We start from the raw sequence: 20,217 nt of genomic DNA, 5'->3' as shown, positions 1-20,217 counted from the left end.
TGAAATTACTATTTATAAAAGGAGAAAATCGAATGAAAACACAATGTCTGCAAGTCTCAACACATTTTTTTTTGTTTTAAGTTAAGTAGGGACTCTTGTTAAACAGTATTTTATCCCATTTGACTCCAACCCACCAAAGCCCAAAACAACACTAGTAACAGTTGCATGGACTTCAGCACCGTAGTTGTATTAATTCATGAAAAACGACAGAAATCTATTGTTGGATTCACCAACTAAAGTGGCAAAACAGTACACTCAAGTGTTACCTTCTCTAGAACTCAGTCAAAAACAAGGCTTGGGGGGAAGGGGCAGGGAGCCCAAAATTTAGATTTTCACAATGTTTGCACCACAAGTGCTTGTATTGAAAGGAATCACTTTGTTATTTAATATACTCAACAAGTAGAAAGCAGACTGAAACTAAAACAGCCTTTCTTACTAATACCTTCCTCAACTGCTTGGCTATAATTCATATGAATTACAGGTATCATGGCCTAACAAGCACCAGAGTGGAAGGCAACCTTAAAAATAAAGTGCAAATCACAACCAATTTCAGTTTACTGATAGTAATTGGAATAATTTTAATAAAAAAAAATATTTCAAAAGAAAGTGGTCAATTTTTATTAAGGTGCACTAAGATGCTCGAAAAATGGTCAAGGATTAATATAACTATATCACAGATAATATATTGCTGAGTATCAATTAAAACCCCGAGTATCAATTAAAGCTTATGTGTAAACACTGTATTTCTATATGTATTTAAACGTAAGCATAGCCATATATGATGTTCAGACCACTTAAGATAGTTTTATAATTTAAGGTGTCTAGAAGCAGGCTAAAGAAGGTTCATACCCTCCATTAAAAGACAAGAATCTATGTGTTCCTTGTGCATTGATTTTACATCTCTTTTCGAGCCACTAATTCCATATATTGTAGTACTCTGTTTCCTCTCTATCTCTTAGTTCCATCCTAAACACAATGAAAAGAGATGGCATATACTTAGAAAGCAATAGAGCTGGAAATATTGTATGTAGATGTATATATTGTAAAAATGAGAAAGTATGAAACAAAGAAGAATATGTATAAGATAATAGAATGGAAAATTGAAAACCCAAAATCAGAAAAAAGAAATACCGATAATGGAAAGCTGTAAAAGTATAATTGTGATTTTAATGTTTGGAAAATGTCAAATAAAAAACACTTTAAAAAAATAAAAGACAAGGATCACAAAGAGAATTATTTTAAATAAAGGACTCATCACAGAACTTTAAAGTTTTTTGGAAATATTTTTATTTTGCATTCACCTGTGTTTCAAAGAAAAAAACATGCTAATAATCATTTCTAATTTTCATTAAATTAAACGAAATGGTAACAATGTTTTAATATATATAAAAATAGGTTTAAAGTTAAGGCTCATATTTCAGCGGCAATATTCAGAAGTACTTAGCAATCTTGGCCACAAAACTAAACACTTAAAGCTGCAAAAAAGGTCAACTTGCTAGAAATCCTGAGGGATTCAAAATTCAGAACATGTAATATACCTCAAGTTAGGTATTCTATTGCCATTTTGAGAATTTTGTGAATTATGCCCTGTCAACTAAAATAACTTCAGTAGCTAAAAGATAAATTATACTGAAAACTGAGTCAACAAAATAGCAACCTTGCTGAATTTTCTTACTTTCTTCAGCTAAAAACTAGATAGTTGCCATAACATCAAACCATGTCTGCCATTCTTCATATGCTTTATGGATTTCTTCCCTTATGAATGTTTATAAATCAAATGGTGGTGTGTCTGTCGCCTGCAACAGACATCTCTCTGGGACCTAACTACTACCTTAGTTGAACTAGTCAGCAGTATTAAACTCCATTCTTTGCGAGCTTAAAATCTTTCCCCTCTCCAGCTTTGTTGGGTTGTTTTATTTTTTCTCTTGAAATAAAAGGCACGATTTGTGAGGGGTATTTCAGAAGATTGATTGTCTCAAAATACAGTCTACAAAGGTCGACAGTCCCACCATTTAAGATTTCTGCTCTCTGCTCATGCAACATCCTCTAGGTAATCTGCTTCAATGCTTAACTGAGAAACAGTGAAGTCTTGTGTGAGGTCTTCAAGCTAGGAAGAAATAAAATGGGGAAAAATTTACTAATATTAAAATTTAGGCTAATGTATGTTGTCTGTTAAATACATTATTTTCTTTTTTAAAAGGCTGTATCAGAGACTTTAGGAAACATGCAGTGCAAAATATATATACAATAATACAATAGCAGAGTTGGAAAGAACTCCCTTTTCTTTGTGGCAACCCCCGAGATATTAGAACACTGATATGTTATTGAACAAAGGTCCTGTTCACAATGTGGCATAATCCAATCTTGATTCAGTTTCAGATTAGCTTCAATTTTGTTTTCGAATTGGCAGCCAGAAATAAACTAAACTAAAAGACTCATGCCTATTAGCAGCCATGGTGGTGCAATGGTCGGAGTGCAGTATTGCAAGCTAATTCTACCCACATTCTGGTTTTGATCCTGACAGGCTCAGGTTGACTCAGCCTTTCATCCCCCCAAGGTTGGTAAAATGAGGACCCAGATTGTTGGGGCAATATGCTGACTCTGTGAACTGCTTAGAGAGGGCTGTAAAGCACTGTGAAGCAGTATATAAGTCTGAGTGTTCTTGCTATTCTTCAGGTAAGTTTATCATACCCTGCATATCTTGAATATCTGGCCATCAACCACTTCAAATATGTTATTCTAGAATCTGGGACTGAGTTAACAAAATGAAATTCTGTCACTTGTGGCCAGGTTTTTCGGTGCAGCTTTTTCCTACTTTGTCAATGGAAGAAGTATGACTAGATTTTGTATTTGTCCCCCACGCCATGCCTTTTAAAGCAGCAGGGTTTCTTTTTCAAGCACTATATTAGAGCTGTGATGGCGAACACAGGTGGCACACGGAGCCATTTGTCAGGGCACGCAAGTGGTTGCTCTGTCAGCTGGCCAGCGCACATGTGTGCGCTGGCCAGCTGACTTCAGCCTACGGTTTGCTGGTTTGCTTGTAGAGCTGATTTTCGACCTCCGGAGCCTTCAGGGGACTTCAGGAGGCTTCCCTGAAGGCTCCGGAGGGCAAAAAACGGCCCTACAAGCAAACCAGAAAGATTTCTGGTTTGTCTGTAGGTCCGTTTTTTGCTCTCTGGAGCCTTCAGGGAAGCCTCCTGAAGTCACCATTCCCGAACTTCCGGGTTCCTCGTAGGTCCGTTTTTCACCCTTCAGAGGCTTCAGGGAAGCTCCTGAAGCCTCCGGAGGGCGTCGGGGAGTGGTGGGGGAAGGTTGTTTTCGCCCTCCCCAGGCTCCTACAAAGCCTTTGGAACCTGGGAAGTGCAAAAAAATCGTGGCAAATGCGGGGTGGGGGTGTTGCTGGTCACGCACATGTCCGCAGGTGGTGGTGGTGTCGCACGCATAGCATTATGTGTGTGGCACGCTAGCGCACGACCCCCCCTTGTGCTCTTCCCGCTTTTGGCAGGCAGCCAAAAAAGGTTCGCCATCACTGTATTAGAATATACAGATGATACTTTCGTGGTCATTGTTCTCATTAGCTTTCTCCCTATTGCTCATTTTGTTCTTTGTGAGCTTTATTAAAAGCTGCAATTGTATAGATCACTGCAAAAAACAGTGCATGCATTGTGTTCTCTTTTTCTCTAGCTCTTCCCATTCATGCCAACAGTTTTACTAATCAAAGATGAAAAATGTATGGTGGTGTTCAAACCGGAGTTATTACACTTAAGATCATAAATGAGGATTTGCTTTTTGCTTATAAATTGTGGATTGAAAATAGTAAAATCACCTAGGATCTTAGACCTGTGCATCATATTAATATTTGAGTTTCTGATCATTTAACACTGCTTGCACTAATGCAAAAAGCCACACAGAAGCAAACAAATGCAGTCCATATGCATTTGTAACAATTAGTATTTCTGCAATTCCTACTTTATATTTTTGTACAAACTTCACAAACAAGTATGGGAATTATTCACTTATCCTGGGGTAATATTCTCAATTCAGCTACAAAAATATCATCTTCCTTCCCTTTTCTTTACCATAGATTGTCTCAAACCTTTGTTGTTTTAAAACATATCCTATATTGAGATCTGCTAATACTCAATAGCCACCTCATATTTTATTGGGAACAGTTCTGGATCAAAAGCAATATATTGACATATATATATATATATATATATTTCAATTTGTGATATTAATTCCTTTGCAAGTAATGGTTTATTTTGCTATATACTACACAGATATATCATCAACCCCAATTAGAGTGTTAAATTAAAGCAAATCATACTTTTTCATTAGTAATGAAGTCTTCTAATTCCATAGAAATATCATCTATTTCTTCACCAATGCTGACTTCACTTTTCTCTGACCGATGACTGGTGCTAATAAAAAAAGTTAAAATATGAAAATTAAATGATCATATTACATAAGTATTACTGCACTGAAATTTGCCTTGAAACAGTACAATATATGATTTATAACATTACAATAAACATGGAGGGAAAGAATATTTAATCCCATTTATTCTTTTTTGAAACCTCTACAAGAAAAATCTGTAATCCAGAGATATAAGAAGCCAGAAGCATTTATTACACAATAACATAAATTCTGATTTCCTTTTGAAATGATTTAGTACTTGTGCAATGAAATTTAGTATAAAGGATTTATTCCTACATATAATACTGTGCATATAAAATGATACATGGACTACTTTAAACAAAGTTCATAATTTGGCATCAAATCCAATTTGATATTGATTTACAAATAATTTGCTCCTAAAAACTCATCTAAGCATTTAATCAGATGCAATGTCAACTGACGTTACAGTTAATGACATATGAATTGCCAGATATCAAAGAATTTATAAAATTAACCAAGCTTATTTATTTATTTATTTATTATTTATTACTTGAACTTATTAGTCGCCCCCTCTCCCCACAGGGACTCGGGGCGACGTACAAAGGTATTATATAGCGTATAGAGGAGGTAAGAATAAATAAATAAGTTACAATACTTAAAAAGTTAAAACCCCCGTGAAATTAACCCTTAAAAACTAAAATTACAATTAAAAATGCCCTGGGCTGGGGAGGTTGTAGAGTTATGCCAGGTCAGCTAGTCGAAACAGGTAGGTTTTCAGCTTCATACGGAAGGAGCGAAGGTCGGTTGTAGTTCTGATGTCTGGGGGGAGGTCATTCCAAAGGGTGGGGCCCACTACAGAGAAGGCCCTACTTCTGGGCGCTGCCCTCTGGCACTCTCTGGAGGACGGCACCCGGAGTAGTCCCTCTCTGTGTGAGTGGACGGGTCGCAGGGATGTATGGGGCAGGACGCGATCCCGCAGGTAACTAGGCCCTGTGCCATGGAGCGCTTTGAAGGTGGTAACCAATACCTTGAAGCGCACCCGGTAGACCACAGGAAGCCAGTGCAGCTCGCGCAGGATAGGTGTTATATGGGAGAACCTCGATCTCCCCATAATTACCCGCGCGGCTGCATTCTGGACCAACTGCAGTCTCCGGGTGCACCTCAAGGGGAGCCCCATGTAGAGAGCATTACAGTAGTCCAGGCGAGACGTCACCAGCGCGTGAGTGACTGTACGCAAGGCCTCCCGGTCCAAAAGGGGCCTAATTTTATAAAATGTTTAAAATATTAAACATAAAACAAATTTCCCAGCCCCCCTTTTTAAAGTGTAAAGCACTTTTAGAGTAATTGAATAGTGCTACTGCAGAAAACAATTATAACAATGAAGAGATTTAGGTGAGTTTTCCTGAAAAAAATGATCTCTATTTTGTATTCCTGTGCATAGCATGGCCAAGTAAGATTAGATTTCTAAAAGCAAGCTTTTCCTCCAGCTGCTTCTCTTAATTAGCTGTTTCCCCATCCAGTTTAGCTCAAGTGTTATCTCTCTCCTTTGGAAATACTTAATCAGGACCAGATAGGTAAAAGGGTCTGATTCACATAACATTTTTGATAATTTCTAGAGAGGAAAATATAAACAACGTAAGCTTAATTAGAAATATGTGAAATTATAAAGAGAGTATCTCTACTATAGAGTATAAGCTGGGAAAGTCCTCCTAGGGAGTGACTTCAATATAGACCTATCCTTGAATGATGCTATTTATATCCATCTTCCTGAAAATTAATAGTTTTAAATATTTTTCCTCTTACCTGTTGAAATCATCAATATATTCATCTTCCTCTCCTGTTTGTAAACAATTAAATGAAGAATTAGAAAACTTGAAATTGAACCTTACAATATACATGTATATTTGACATCATTAATAGTTAGTGTGATTGGAAGATATGGCTCTTTGCCCAGGCTTTGGCTGAGGAACATCTTTTCCTTGCTCCTCTGCAGGATCTTTGTTCTTTTTTTGTGTTGCTGCAGTGTGTATTGTTCTGTTTTAAAAGGTTTTTAACAATTGTGAACCGCCCACAGTCACTGAGAGTCAGGCAGCATATAAATGTAATATTTTAATAATAATGAAGTTTGAGAACAACATGTTTAATGTATAATGCTTACCGGTAATCCTTGACTTATAACCAGTTGCTTAGCAACCATTCAAAGTTAGGATAGACTCCCAGAAGGCACTTATGACCTGATTCTAAAGTTCCAATGGCTGCCTTTCAGTCATGTGATTGCACCAACCTGCATTTGTACAACCATCTGCAGTATCTCATATGACTATAATGTATTGGCAAAAATGTCATACATTATAGTCATAAATGTATGACATTTTTGCCAAAACCTTACATTTATTTCCAGTTTTTGGCAAAAATGCTCCATAGAAAATAATGGGTTTGCTTAACACCTGCAGAGTCAGTTAACAGCTATGGTTATTTGCTTAATAACCACCTCAAAAAAGGTAATAAAATCAAGTCTGCCACACGATGACCCATTTTATGAACATCATTATTTAACAACCATAATGAGCAGTATCCATTATATCTGTTAATTGAGGACTATCTAAAAGGGAAAACCATATTAATTCCTAGAAAAAACATTCTGCAACTACATATGCAAATGTTAACTGTGCTTCTGCAGACACGCTACTTGCCCAGTTCAAGTGATCCGAGTTTAGAATTCACCATCTTTACATCTTTCAAAACGGAATTTGCATCTGTAAAATAAAAATTAGATTAAAATGATGCTTGCACTTTACGTAGACCTGTTAATCAAAGTAAGAGTTTGAAAACATTATTAATATTAAATCCTATTTTAGGTGAATATATTGCTATTATGACTAGTAATGGGTACAGAAATCTATCTTTTACTTCCCTTTTCTCTACGTTTGTAAAAATCTATTCCAGAAGGGGTTTGTGAATCTTTTTAAACAATGGGAATTGTTCAAACTGGACAGTGATCTTTGCTTGCTCTTTACCACCTGCACTATTTGGGTGCGGAGAGCTGTAGTGGTAGAAAAAGAGAACCTACAAAAGGACTTTTCAAAGATTTCAGGCTGCACAATGTGATAAATAAAAATAATAATAATCTGGAAACTTTAATCAAGGCAAAGCACTAATGACAGAGCTGCATGAACTTTTTTCCTCTTAAGTTTATCACAGAATCCCGTCAGGTTCTCATGGAACCCTAAGGTTCTGCAGAACGCAATCTGAAAAACCTGGCCTAGAAAAGGGACTTTTTATGCGTACAAAGACTTGTGAAAAAGAGTTTATATGTGAATGGAAATTGGAGCATTGGTACCATAGAAACAGAAGGGAAATTATATTGGATGAACTTTTACCCATTGGGATGTCTCTTCCGACTGGTGGTACGAGGCCTCAAATCTGCTTGCTTAGGACTATCCATTCCTGCTTTTGGAAGGGAAGTATGCAGTGGGAATGGGAAAGAAGAAGGAATCCTAATGCATAAGTCAAAATCCACTCTTATGTCTTTGGGTACATCTAAAGGACAAATAGTACATTTTTGCTATCCTATTAACAACACTTAACCTAGCTTTTGGAGGAAAGCTACCGTATTTTTCGGAGTATAAGATACTCCTAAGACGCACCTAGATTTTGGGGAGAAAAACAAGGGAAAAATATCTGCTTCTCAGCAATTTGCCTGCTTGCAACAAACAGTACCGACAATATGCACTGTTTGTAGTGTTATATTTCAGACTATACTTGTACAGATGCTGCTAAAATAGTTATTCTCTGCTATTTAAAAGAATAGCACTTTTTAAAACAATAGCATGGGGCCTCTTCAGATCAAGCATTTATTTTAAAAAGCTTCTTCATTTTGTTAAGTTGTGTAGAATAATAAATCAGTCTTTAAAAAATAAATCTAATAATAGGCATTTATAGTTGTTGACTTACCTCCTTGCAGCAAACAGCCTGATAAGCATAAGAAAAAAAAATCTGCCTCCAAGCAATTTGCCACAGGGAGCAAACAGCAAGTTTCACTTTCAATTTCTCCCGATCATCAGCTGTTACAGGCTGCAGGGATTGCTATAGCTTATTGAAGCCTCTGCAAGCCCGTTTGCTGCAGAGGAAATTGGAGGCAGAGGCCAAAGGGTTGGGCCCGGTGGGTGGGGCTACATTCAGTGTATAAGACGCACCCAAATTTTCACCATCTTTTAGGGGGGGAAAGGTGAGTCTTATACTCCGAAAAATAGGGTACTTCAGTTCAGCAGTGAAACAATACATCTTGTTGCCAGCTATCAGTTCTGTATTTTTGGAATGCATTAGCTATCACAGGTCATGTGTATCCCATTCTCTCATTTTTCTTATAAAATAGGAATGACAAATGGTTTAACATCTGATCGTGTAACACAAGCTAACCAAGAAACTTAGGCCAATTCCCATTATATTGTGTTTACTACAGCCAAGATATCTATGTAAATACTTACTTTCAGACTCCTTTAATGGAGGTACTCCACTCAAAGAATTCAGACCACTCTTTATGGGTAATGAATCAGAAAGAGATGCAACATTTGCTGCTTTGTTGTAATCATTTTTCCTTTAATAAAAAGAGGTGGGGAATGCAATCATCAGCCAACTACTTTTAGCATTCACTTATTAATACAATATGACAACTAGCAAAATGAATAATGATTTTTGCTACAAAGTGAGGAATGCAAAGTTCTGTATTGATTTCTTACTTAATCTCAGACTTCTGCTGCTTTTACTTATAAGAAGATTCTTTAAAACAGTTGTTACAGAATTATTGATCACTAATATCAATAATTCTATGAAAAAAGAGATTACATTGTAATATAACCTGCATACAACTAAGCTAGAATTCTGGATTTAGTTACACATTTTCTTAACACAGAAGGCAATTCCGAGGGAACATAGTGTATAGACAGATTAATTCTCTGAATTTGTAAAAAAAAGTTTTCATTAACAGCCTTTTGACTGTTTCAATATTTAGCTGAAATTGAAAAAACTGCATATACAAAATGGAATCACCACAATAAAACTGCAAAATGAGAGGACAATTTAGTGTATGAAAAGGTTTAATAAGCATGCTTCATGGCGTATCATTCTGAACATATATTTTACACCGTGTAGATTGCTGTTCCAAGTGCCAAACTAAATTTCTAGAAAAGTTTAAATAGTCAGGTTTATATACAGGTAGTCCTTCACTTACAACTGCAATTTGATCTGGCAAATTCATTGTTGAGCAGTGTGGTCATTAAGCAAGAAATCATGTGACCTTGTTTTATGACCTTTCCTGCCAGCTTTCCTCTTTACTTGTCAGAAGGCAGCTGGGAAGTTTGCAAATGGTGATCATGTGACTTCAGGATGCTACAAGTATTATAAGTGTGAGCCAGTTGCCAAGTGCCTGGATCATGAGCATGTGACCATGGATGCTCTGACTGTCTTAACTGTAAGGACTGATCATAAGTAGCTTTTTTCAGTACCGTCATAACTTTGTAAAATCACTAAAGAAATCATCCTATATCAAAGAGAATCTGTATAACATATTCTGAAGATGCCTTACAAGTATACAGCTTATTACAGGATCCTCCAAGCTGGAGCACTAATGTGGCATCTTTTGTATGAAGAAATCATAGCTTCACTATGTTCAAATGTATTTCCATATATAATGTAAAAATTTCCAAGTCAAAAGATTTTTACTACAAATAGAAAATACTGTATATTTTCTATTCCTTTAAAAATGTGTTCAGTACTTTATTCAGGCAGGAAAACACTAGAAAGATTTTAGCAGTATAACCTATAGGTTGGATAATTTAAGAAAAGATTTTGCAGTGCAAAATAGGTAGTAGAACAAGCTACTCATCATTTGTTTTGAGCAGAAGAAAAGCTTCTAAAAAGCCTATCCTTTATTTACTGTAAAAGTAAATTCACTATCTTTCAACTAAAAAATATTCTAATAAATACATTAGATCAGTATATTTAACTTACCAACTATATGACTGTTCTGGTTTTGGTAATGGATCATCAAAGAAAGAATCACCCTCTGCATCCTCTTCTGTTGCTAGATTATTTTTTTCTTTGGTATCTATTTCTTTGTTTGGTTCAGAAATTATTTTTATTTCATTTGGTAAGAAGTGAATGCTGTCTTTGCTCTTTGCTTCTCCAGACAAGATGCTTGTATCACTATGACTGTTTTCAATAACCTTAAAGAAATTACGCATTCTCTTAAATAATGCCACATAATTTGTTTCCTTTGAATTGTTTATAATTTTTCATAACAGAATAACACAGATCTAACAATAGATCAATAATTTATATGTTATTAGGACTATGGTGTCACATTAATTTATATATATATAAATATATATATATGAAGGAGGGAGGGAGGAGAGAATTTTTTGCTGATAAATAAATGAAGGGATACTAGTATAGATCTATTTCAAGCTATTTAGCTCTCATCAGCTAGCCATACCCTTACTGGGATTTGAACATGGGCTATTTTACATTAGGCAGTTATAATAACCTCTAAGCCACAAACTCTCCTCCCTTATCAGATTAGATGTTTTGTCAAGGCACCTGGTATGCCCTCCCATATTTGGGGCATACCAGGTGCCTTGACAAAACATCTAATCATTTCCCTGATTCAGCTGATAAGGGAGGAGAGCTTGTATATATGTGTATGTACACACACACACACAACACACACACACACACAAACACACACTCAATACATTGCAGGTGTAAGAAGTGATCCCAATTACAGAGTCTTCAAAATAGTTTTCTACTTATTGCTATTATTAAGGTATTCAATACTCCCACAATGAATATAAACAACAATCTGTAATACTAAACAAATTGACATGTAAAATAAAAAACCAAATTAGTAGTACAAGAATAACAAGTAGAAGAGATTAAGCATTCTTTCCCACTCCCTTGTTAATTTTTCTCCATTATGATACTTCAATGGTAAACATAATGTCGTAAAATGTACAATTCTGCTTTGAATACTGGAGAGTCTGATTACTAGCAAATAGAAAAAAACTATTTCTAGATAAGGGAAAAAAGCAGCCACTGAGCGCCCGTTGCTACAAAATCACTTCATAAATAACCTTAAAAAGTTCTAAACTTCAAAAAAAAAATACCCATAGTCTTATTTTTTCTTTGCAAAGGGTATTATAAATTAGAAATATACTGCTTGAATATATTCCCTATTTTTGCTCAAGAATACCAAAGATGTAAAATTATTATTAACTATAGTCAGGCATAGCAGCACTAAACACCATGTTCAATTATTTCTACAAGTTATCACATCTTCATTGTTAAATTAAATTCAGCAAATATGTAATTTGCTGCAAGGAAAAAAGGGGGAAAATATTAACTTTATATACTACCAAGAATTGTGTGAGAGTGAGATGATTACAATATGGAAAATGTAAATAAATAATAAATAAGTTAAAAAATAAAATCCATAATCATATACCTGCTAAATATATCATTTCCCCCAACATAGATGTGTCAACTATTTTTTTTACATTAAAAATTACAATAGAAAAAGATAAATCTCTCCTTCAAATTGCAAGTTCAATGATAAAAGGTATTTATTTTATATAATATGGAGTATTAAAATGAAAAAATATTACTGTTAAGACATTCTTATCACTTAAAATGATGCATATCCACCATAACTAATATTCTTCAACTATTGGTAGCCCTTGACTTTCAGCCACAATTGGAACTGGAATTTTCATTGCTAGGCAAGTAGGTTGTTAAATGAATAATCAATTTTAACACTTTTGCTGGGGTTGTTAAGCAAATCACTGTGGTCATTAAGTGAATCACACTTCCTCCATTAATTTGGAGGTGAATCAGGCTTCCTCCATTAATTTGCTTGTTGGAAGCCAACTGGGCAGGTCACCAAGGGCAATTATGTGCTCCCAGGACTCTGCAATGGTCATAAATCTATACCAGTTGCCAAGTGTCCAAAGTTTGAATATGTGGCTGTGGGTACGCCGCAATGATCATAAGTGTGAGGACCAGCTGTAAGTCACTTTTTTCAGTGGCATTATAACTTCAAACAGCCACTAAACAAATGATCCTAAGTCAAGGACTTTCACTTGTGAAAAATGGTCAGTGAAAATATTCAGATCCATTAGCTGGATGGATGTTGTAGCTCCATCCAGTCACCCTGACTCTACTCCAAATTAAGGGATTACAGGATCATAAATAGGGAGCAAAAATTCAGTTTTAACATCTGAGAACAAGAACAGCATGAAGTTCAGTTAACCATCTGTTTTCATTTCTTCAGGTTATTACAACTAGATTCAAGGAATTGATTGGATAAATAAGAAAGTAAGATTTGTTTTATGGTCTTAAGGAGATGGTATTATAAGTATTTTTGATTAAATGTCTTTTGGGAAGAAGCAAAAATTAGAACAGGTTAATCGCCCACATTCTCTTCCTGAGCTTGCAAAGCCTCTCACTATAGGAAAAAGTTTGTATTACAGGTTCATTCCTTCAAGAGATAAGCCTGGTTTTGCTACTACATTTCATCTTTTTATTGGTAAGATCAGGCAACACTTAACCTTACTTTCCCAGGTTGATGAACTAAGAAGGAAACAATCCTGATACCAAATCCCTGATAGCTACTACCTGCAAAAATGTCTGCAGGCTACATTTTGCATATTGGCCATTTGAGCAGTTTTTGAAATATCAGAGAAGGATACAGTACAATTTAAAAAACACGCACACAACTGAAGAAAAACAACCCAAATTGCATGCCAGATCTTTTTGGGTGAGTGTTATCCCATCTAGAGTCAGAGATAGCAACTCTCCTGACACTAGGGAGCCAAAAACTCACAATCAATCCATCTTGATAGAGTTGAAACACAGTTAGTTTTCCCCATCCAGGCTCTTACAGCTTCTGGGCACAGAGCCAGCAACTGAACATCACCATTTGTTCAACATGGATTAAAGATGTGCAACTGGTAAAATCAGTTTACTGAGGATCTCTCCTAGAAGCTTTGATGTTAAACATGAAGGGACGGAACGTTGGTCCTACCTGAATGTTTTTCTCAGCGTGGCGCAGGACGGTCCAGGAGTAGGTTGTTCAATCTTTATTTGCCCAAGAGACTGAGTCAGAATTTAAGCCACGCCTCCAGCTTCCTTGCTGATATCCAATTCTGAAGAGGCGCAGCAAAATGGCTGCCGACCATATGACTCCCCCCGGAGGTTCAACAAAACGGCTGCCGCTGCATGGCCACTAACAAAATGGCCACCACCACGAGGACCTTCCCAAGATGGCCACCACCCAAGAAGCTCTCCCAAAATGGCCGCCCCCAGGTCCCCATACTCACGAGGGAGAAGCCTCCAGACAAAAACCAATGGTGTGGGTGAGCAAACGGCCCCGAGATCATCCGGTTGGCATGCAGCCCTCCGCAATTAATAGCCAGTGCCGATCGTGCCCTCCTGTCATTCCGGACCGTTTGCAACTATGTGGGAATGCCGGCGTGCCACACACGCGCTCCTTGCACTCGCAGTCTCAATGTCCGCCCGCTGCAGCCCATGAGAGCCAGTGGCAACGTAAGGTAACTACCCTGGCCTGCTCACGAGCCAGTAATCAGAAGCAATTTAAACGGAGCCGCAATGGACTCCGATGGCTGGCCCAGCCAGAGCTTGCCTGCGAGGAACCTGGGACCTCCAGCAGGGCCTAGCCCATACAATTAGCTAGTCTAGCACAAGCAGGTAGAAGAAAGAACTTTTGAGCCAAATTTAAACACCTTCCATCCAGTAGTGACATCAATTTATTTAAAAGAAAAAAAAATCAAACTATTCTAGGAAAGAAAACCAATTTTCACTAACAGCAAAAGTTTTTTACATCTCTTTTTGGGTAAGATTGAGTCAGAATTGGATATCAGCAGAGGAAGCTGGAGGCGTGGCTTAAACTCTGACTCAGTCTCTTGGTCAAATAAGGATTGAACAACCCACTCCTGGACTCTCCTGCGCCATCAGCTGGAGAAAGAACCCTGATCTCTGAGGTACCCTTGGTAACCTAGGAGTGCATATCACTTCTGACATCACAACTGACTGGTACAAGCCACAGAGAAAGGAGAACCACCACAAAATAGTGCCTCCCAATTTGCAAAGCCAGTCCAAAAAGTTACCATGGTCAGTGATATCAGAAGCTGCCAAGAGACTCAGGACAGACACACGACCTCTATCCCAAGCTTTCCAAAGATTACTGACAAGTGCAACCAATGCTGTCCCACTACTATAGCCCATCTTGAATCCTGATTAAAGAGGCTGTTTATCGAATCTGCTTCATTCAAGGCCCTTCGCAATCTGGAGCTTTCCTATCTCATTTCTAGGCCAACCTGCAAACAAGATTGGGGAAGTATTTCAAGCTTTTCCAGGTTTCTCTGCATTTGTTCATAATAAACTTCATACATGAATTAATTTACAAAAATCAAGAACTGATAGTATCCCTGAACAATATCAATTAAATTATATAAATATAGGTGTATGTTAAGGATTCAGATGTCAAACGGAACCAGCATGTAGAAACACTTAACTTATTAAGTTATTAGGGAGCCAGACAAATGGGCACTTCTAAGTATTTGTCAACCTAATTTAATTATAGACATTTCATTAAATTTTATATAATTGTGATTATTGTGTGTTTCAAAATACATGTTACACCTGTATATATGTAGAGTTAGTTTACCAGAATGCAATTTTGCCAGTTGCATTTACTTTTTAGTGCAAGCTGCTCTTTTATTCAAGTTAGAAACAGAGGTACTTGCCAGGTTCTTCTGCTCATGCATTTTACCTGTTCAGTTGTGTTCAAGCACCTTTTCTGTTTACAATGTCCTTTATACCTTGGTATCTGAACATAAGAATAAAATAATGGCATAAAAATGAAAATAAATCGTATTTGGGGTATATCATGTAAAACTAAATACTAATATAACAAAATTATATTGTGTTTACTAAGAAAAACCTTTAAAATGCTGGTATTAAAAGTATTGTGAGTTTTGTGGAATAGAACATGAACTTTAAATGAAATGTGCCATTTCTAATTCTCTTTCACTTGGAAAAACAATTGACTTCTTCAGTTGCAGAGTTTATTAGATATGGAATGAAACATGCATTTCGTTTTTGGCTGGTGATAGTCTCTTATCTAGTCAAATTTCTAATTTATTTTACTGTCCAGAGCACTTCAGTATTTCTATTAGACAGTGTCATGTTTATCTAGGATGACCTTCTGTAAGCAAAAATGAAATTAAATCCAGTATTACTAAAAGATAATTGACCATTCTCCATTTCTTTTTACATTTCATTATGGTATGCTGCTCAGAGTCAATTTATATGAGATGGATGGCCATATAAATTTGATTAATAAAGTAAATAAAATAAAATAAATCCATCATGCAAACTGGATATTACTTTTAATTAAATATTTTAAAAACGATACCATGTTTCCCCGAAAATACAACCTGTCCCGAAACTAAACCCTTGCCACATTTTTCGCGTGGGCAAAAATATAAGCCCACCCCCGAAAATAACCCCCCCTCCGGCCAGGCAGAGCACCGCTCACTGACCTAGCGTTATTTCGAAAGCGCCAAGTCGCAGGAGCCAGGGGGGGGAGCGCTCACATTGCTTGCTGCCTTTGGGATACCGCTAGGTTGGGGAGTGGCGTTCTGTCTGGCCAGAGGGGAGAGTTGCCAGGCGGCTGCTCCCTTGTGAACTGGCTCTATGGTGGGCCGGCTGCCAGACAGAGAGTCTTCCGGACAGTCTTCCAGCATCGGCCGCTCTAGGAGTGCTCTCTATGGTGGGCTGGCTGCCGGACAGAGAGTCTTCCGGACAGAGTCTTCCAGCAGCCGGCCCACCATAGAGAGCACTCCTAGAGGGGCCGATGCTGGTAGACTCGGCCCCGAGTTTTGGAGTTTGGAAGTTATGCTCGGAGCAGGGAGGTGGCGGGCGGCAGCAGCGGACAGCGGCGGTGGCCTGGGAGAGCTGCGCAAGGGCTTGGTGAAGCTGCGGGCGGAACAGGCGCTTGCGCAACCCACTTCTCCAGCCAGGCAGAGCTCCATGCACTACCCTAGGGGGTATCCCGAATGTGCCAAGCCACGGGAGCTGGAGGGCGGGCAGAGCGCCACATGGCTTGGCACCTTAGGGATTACCCCCTAGGTCAGTGAATGGCGCTCTTCCCGGCTGGAGAGGGGATTTGCCGGGCGGCTGCTCGTGGGCATGGTTACCTCATGGCTGCTTCGCCCTTGAGGCTGTGCCCGGCTCTTCGAGAGCCAGTTCACAAGGGAGCAGCCGCCCGGCAGCCCCAAAACAATAAGCCCTCCCTGATAATAAGCCCAAGGGCATATTTCGTGGGGCAAAAGAAAATAAGCCCGTCGCATTTTCGGGGAAACACAGTATTGATAATTTATCTTCTATATAAAGTGGAATGTCACTGTGATCTCTACTCTTTTATTACCCCAAACCTTTATAATATTGCTGCCATTTCTGGCAAAACACTGTAATGCTAGTTTGAGAGGGTTTTAAGTATATGATGTTTTGTTTTGTTAAGGATTTAAAATATTGTCCTGGGTCCACCACTTTTTTATTTGACTTTACTTTTCTATCCTGACTGTACCCTTTTTTGAATAGAATTTTCAATGTGCAACTCTATAATAAACTTGAGGAGAAAGGTTTCAACACTGAAATAGAGAATATGTATATTTTTCTGCCACAAAAACATACTGCTTCATGTTGCATTATATTAAATGTCTTTGATTACAGAGCTTCTATTACAATTTACGAAGTTATCCTTAAAATTAACATAACGTATACAACTAAGAGTTGAAAATTCAGACAGAACATCCAGGCTAATCAAACATGATTTGAATAAAACTTATTCATAATTCATTATGTAATGCTACTATACATACATTAAAAGCACCATTTATTTGCTTAAGGCAGCATAGGTAAGGTTAGCTTAATTTAGCAGTTATATTTCTTAAATACAAACATCCCTGATCATCATTGATTATTTAGAGCAGTTCAAGTAGACGTCATTTTTAAAGTGTTCAGTATCTTTCAATAAGTTATCAACCAAAGAAAGTAGGAAAAACTGAGTCATAAAATCTGAAATCCAAAAGCTCCCTGTCAACCAGCATTGCAAATGTTGCTGTCACAATAACACCAAGCATTTTATATGTAGAAAAAACATTACAACCATGCTAGATAATACAAGTGTTGCTACATAACTCTCCAATCAATGGAACAGACTTCTGCATTATGAAAACATTTCACATTAAAATGTATAGGTCTTCTTGAAAACTGAAACAAGCGGCTGATAAAAAAAATCTGGCTGAATTTCATAGGGTATAAGTGCCATCTTGCTTTCTTCTCTGCTAACATTTGGCTGACTGGAAAATGGAAACAGATACTATCATTTTTAACTGATTTTGATTGCTCAAGGCTTCTTTGCAGAAAATATGTTTTTCATGTAGACTGAAGGAATAAAAAAAAGGTTCCAATGAATTTCTCTTTCCTTTCTGCACTACAGAAAAGTGCTTAAAAACACGAGTTAAGTCTGGGAAATGAGGAAAATATAAAAAAGAAACTCAAATTGGCTCTATCTTAAGTACTTGGAATATAAATTGGAGGGAAGGGAATACACATTCAGGCTCTCATGGAGTATTAGGGTTTCTTTCCTTTTTTGGCTATTCCATGCTACAGAGTATTGTCGGATTTGCAATTACAGGTAGTTTTTGACTTACAATCACAATTGCACCCAGAATTTGCAGTTGTTAGTTGCAGTTCTTGCAGTTGTAACTTGAGTCATCACATTACCAAACTCACTTTTATGACTATTTTTATGGTGATTATATGGTGATTATAAAGCAAGTTATCGTGGTTGTTAAGCGAATCGAGTAAATACAAATCCAATTTACTCAATGGACATTTTTTCCCGAAACATCAAAAAAAAAAAAAAAAAAAAAACCCAGCTGGTTGACAAGTGCCGAAAATGCAATCTAATGACTATATGTGGTAAAAGGCTGGTGCAGCAGTTGTAACTTCAAGGACAAATAGCATTTTTCAACTCCACCATAACTTCAAAGAGTCTTTAAGTAACTAGTTGTAAGTCAAGGACTACCTATATACAGCTCAATCATACTTAACATATTAGTGGCAAATTCTGATCTATAGTATTGATTCTAAACAGTCACTGGGATCTATGTTCTCCATTCCCAAGCAAAAACAAGGTATCATTTGTTTCTCTCTTCAGAAATTCTCTCTGTTTTACATACAGAAAAAATGCTTCTGTGTATCCATCAAACAATGAAAGTTCAGTTATCTGCAATGAGATTTCTCGTGTCGAATTTAAGTTTCTCTATAGATTCATAGTAAGTCCCTCAGATAAAAAGGCCCTAAACCATTTTTATGCACGGAATAAAATCAACAGCTAAAACAGCAACTAACCCTGGTCCTTCAGTACAAGCATGACTTCTGTTATTATGCACTACTAGTGAGCAACTCAGCTATCATATACTGCACTAACTGAAGCTTCAAAGTACTCTTACATACGGCCCATTGGATTAGTCTGATATAACCAAGTTTATATAACTGTCAACAGCTGGAAATTGAGAAATATTCCTGGTCTGCTTTTCTAAGAGGAATGCAATCCCACATGTAACTATTTGTGACTATTTATCTCTTGTCTAGATTTCATTTGAACTTTTTCCCTTATACACATTATCCCTGAACATGATAATAGTGATTACATCCTTAGAGCCAGATGGTAAACATTAGTAAAACTAACTGTTAGTTATACATCTGTATTTTATATTGTGTGTGTGTGTGTGTGTGTTCTTTTTTTTCAAAAAAAACCCCTGCATTTTCTATATTCTTTTAAACCTATATTTGAATCAACATTAGGTTCCTCCCCTTTTTTTCTTCCAAATAAATAGAGAATGACTTGTTGTCAAGTTCTTTTATTCTAGATCATTTCACTTTGCAATTTAAGCAGATACAATACAAGGGCAAGAGAAAATATTGCAGGATACTAAAGGCCAATGTATACATAAAGCAGCAGGCTCACAGCAGCCATCACCGTATGAATATGGCCTGACCTAGAAAACTACACCTCAAAATAATATTCTCAAATTTCAGAAAATACTATCAAAACTCCCAAATACATACAGTTGTTTAGCTAACAAAATTGTGACTGGCAATTCGGTCATTAAGGGAAGTGGTACCTAAGTAGGAAATCACATGACAGAGACTGTGCTTTCCTTTTCCTCACTACCCACCCTTTGGAGCTAGCAGCACTGGGATAGCTGGCTCAAAACTGACAAGACTAATCAGTCTGACCCTTCGACTTTTGTTTGCCTTGTAACTACTCCTTGTCATTTGGAATGTTCCCCTGCACTGTGATAATGAACAAGAATGAGATTAATGTTTGTATTTACATTTATTGGAAAGGAAGCCAGCACACAATGTAGAATCATTTGTTTTTGCTAGTACATTGTTTTCAAAATGTATTCCCCATTATGTGCTTGCTTACAACAGGTCAAGCAAGCCCAGGGCAACAAGCAATGAGTACAATGGTGAACATGTTTCTGTGAGATGCTGCAAGGGTCACAACTGTGAGCATTGGTCATAAAGAAATTTTTTTCAGCACCATTTTAACCTCAAATGGTTGCTGAATAAGGCAGGTAATAAGCAAGGACTGAATATACTGAAGAAAATTAAAAGATAGAGTTCCTCTCATATAGATTCTGGTATATATCCCCCACCAAGGCA

General features: G+C 37.2%; 1 protein-coding gene across 2 annotated transcripts in view; it reads right to left on the bottom strand.

Annotated features, from left to right (window-relative positions):
• Positions 1 to 1,263: 1,263 nt before the first annotated feature.
• Positions 1,264 to 20,217, bottom strand: part of CEP43 (centrosomal protein 43) — a 32,589-nt gene continuing 13,635 nt past the window's right edge. The window contains exons 7-13 of one of the 2 annotated variants that reach the window (XM_081944734.1): positions 15,245 to 15,301; positions 10,408 to 10,622; positions 8,886 to 8,995; positions 7,092 to 7,154; positions 6,202 to 6,235; positions 4,328 to 4,421; positions 1,264 to 2,107 (exon numbers count right to left, since the gene is read on the bottom strand). In XM_081944734.1, coding sequence (XP_081800860.1) covers positions 2,033 to 2,107; positions 4,328 to 4,421; positions 6,202 to 6,235; positions 7,092 to 7,154; positions 8,886 to 8,995; positions 10,408 to 10,622; positions 15,245 to 15,301 — 648 coding nt within the window. In that variant the 3' untranslated portion in view covers positions 1,264 to 2,032. The remainder of the gene's footprint in view (positions 2,108 to 4,327; positions 4,422 to 6,201; positions 6,236 to 7,091; positions 7,155 to 8,885; positions 8,996 to 10,407; positions 10,623 to 15,244; positions 15,302 to 20,217) is intronic. The other variant, XM_081944733.1, reaches the window with a different exon arrangement.

Source organism: Natrix helvetica (genome assembly GCF_964273705.1).
Source record: "Natrix helvetica genome assembly, chromosome: 2".
NCBI lineage: Eukaryota > Metazoa > Chordata > Lepidosauria > Squamata > Natricidae > Natrix > Natrix helvetica.
Note: the sequence above shows the minus strand (reverse complement) of the source record. Positions and strands in the feature narration are given on the sequence as shown.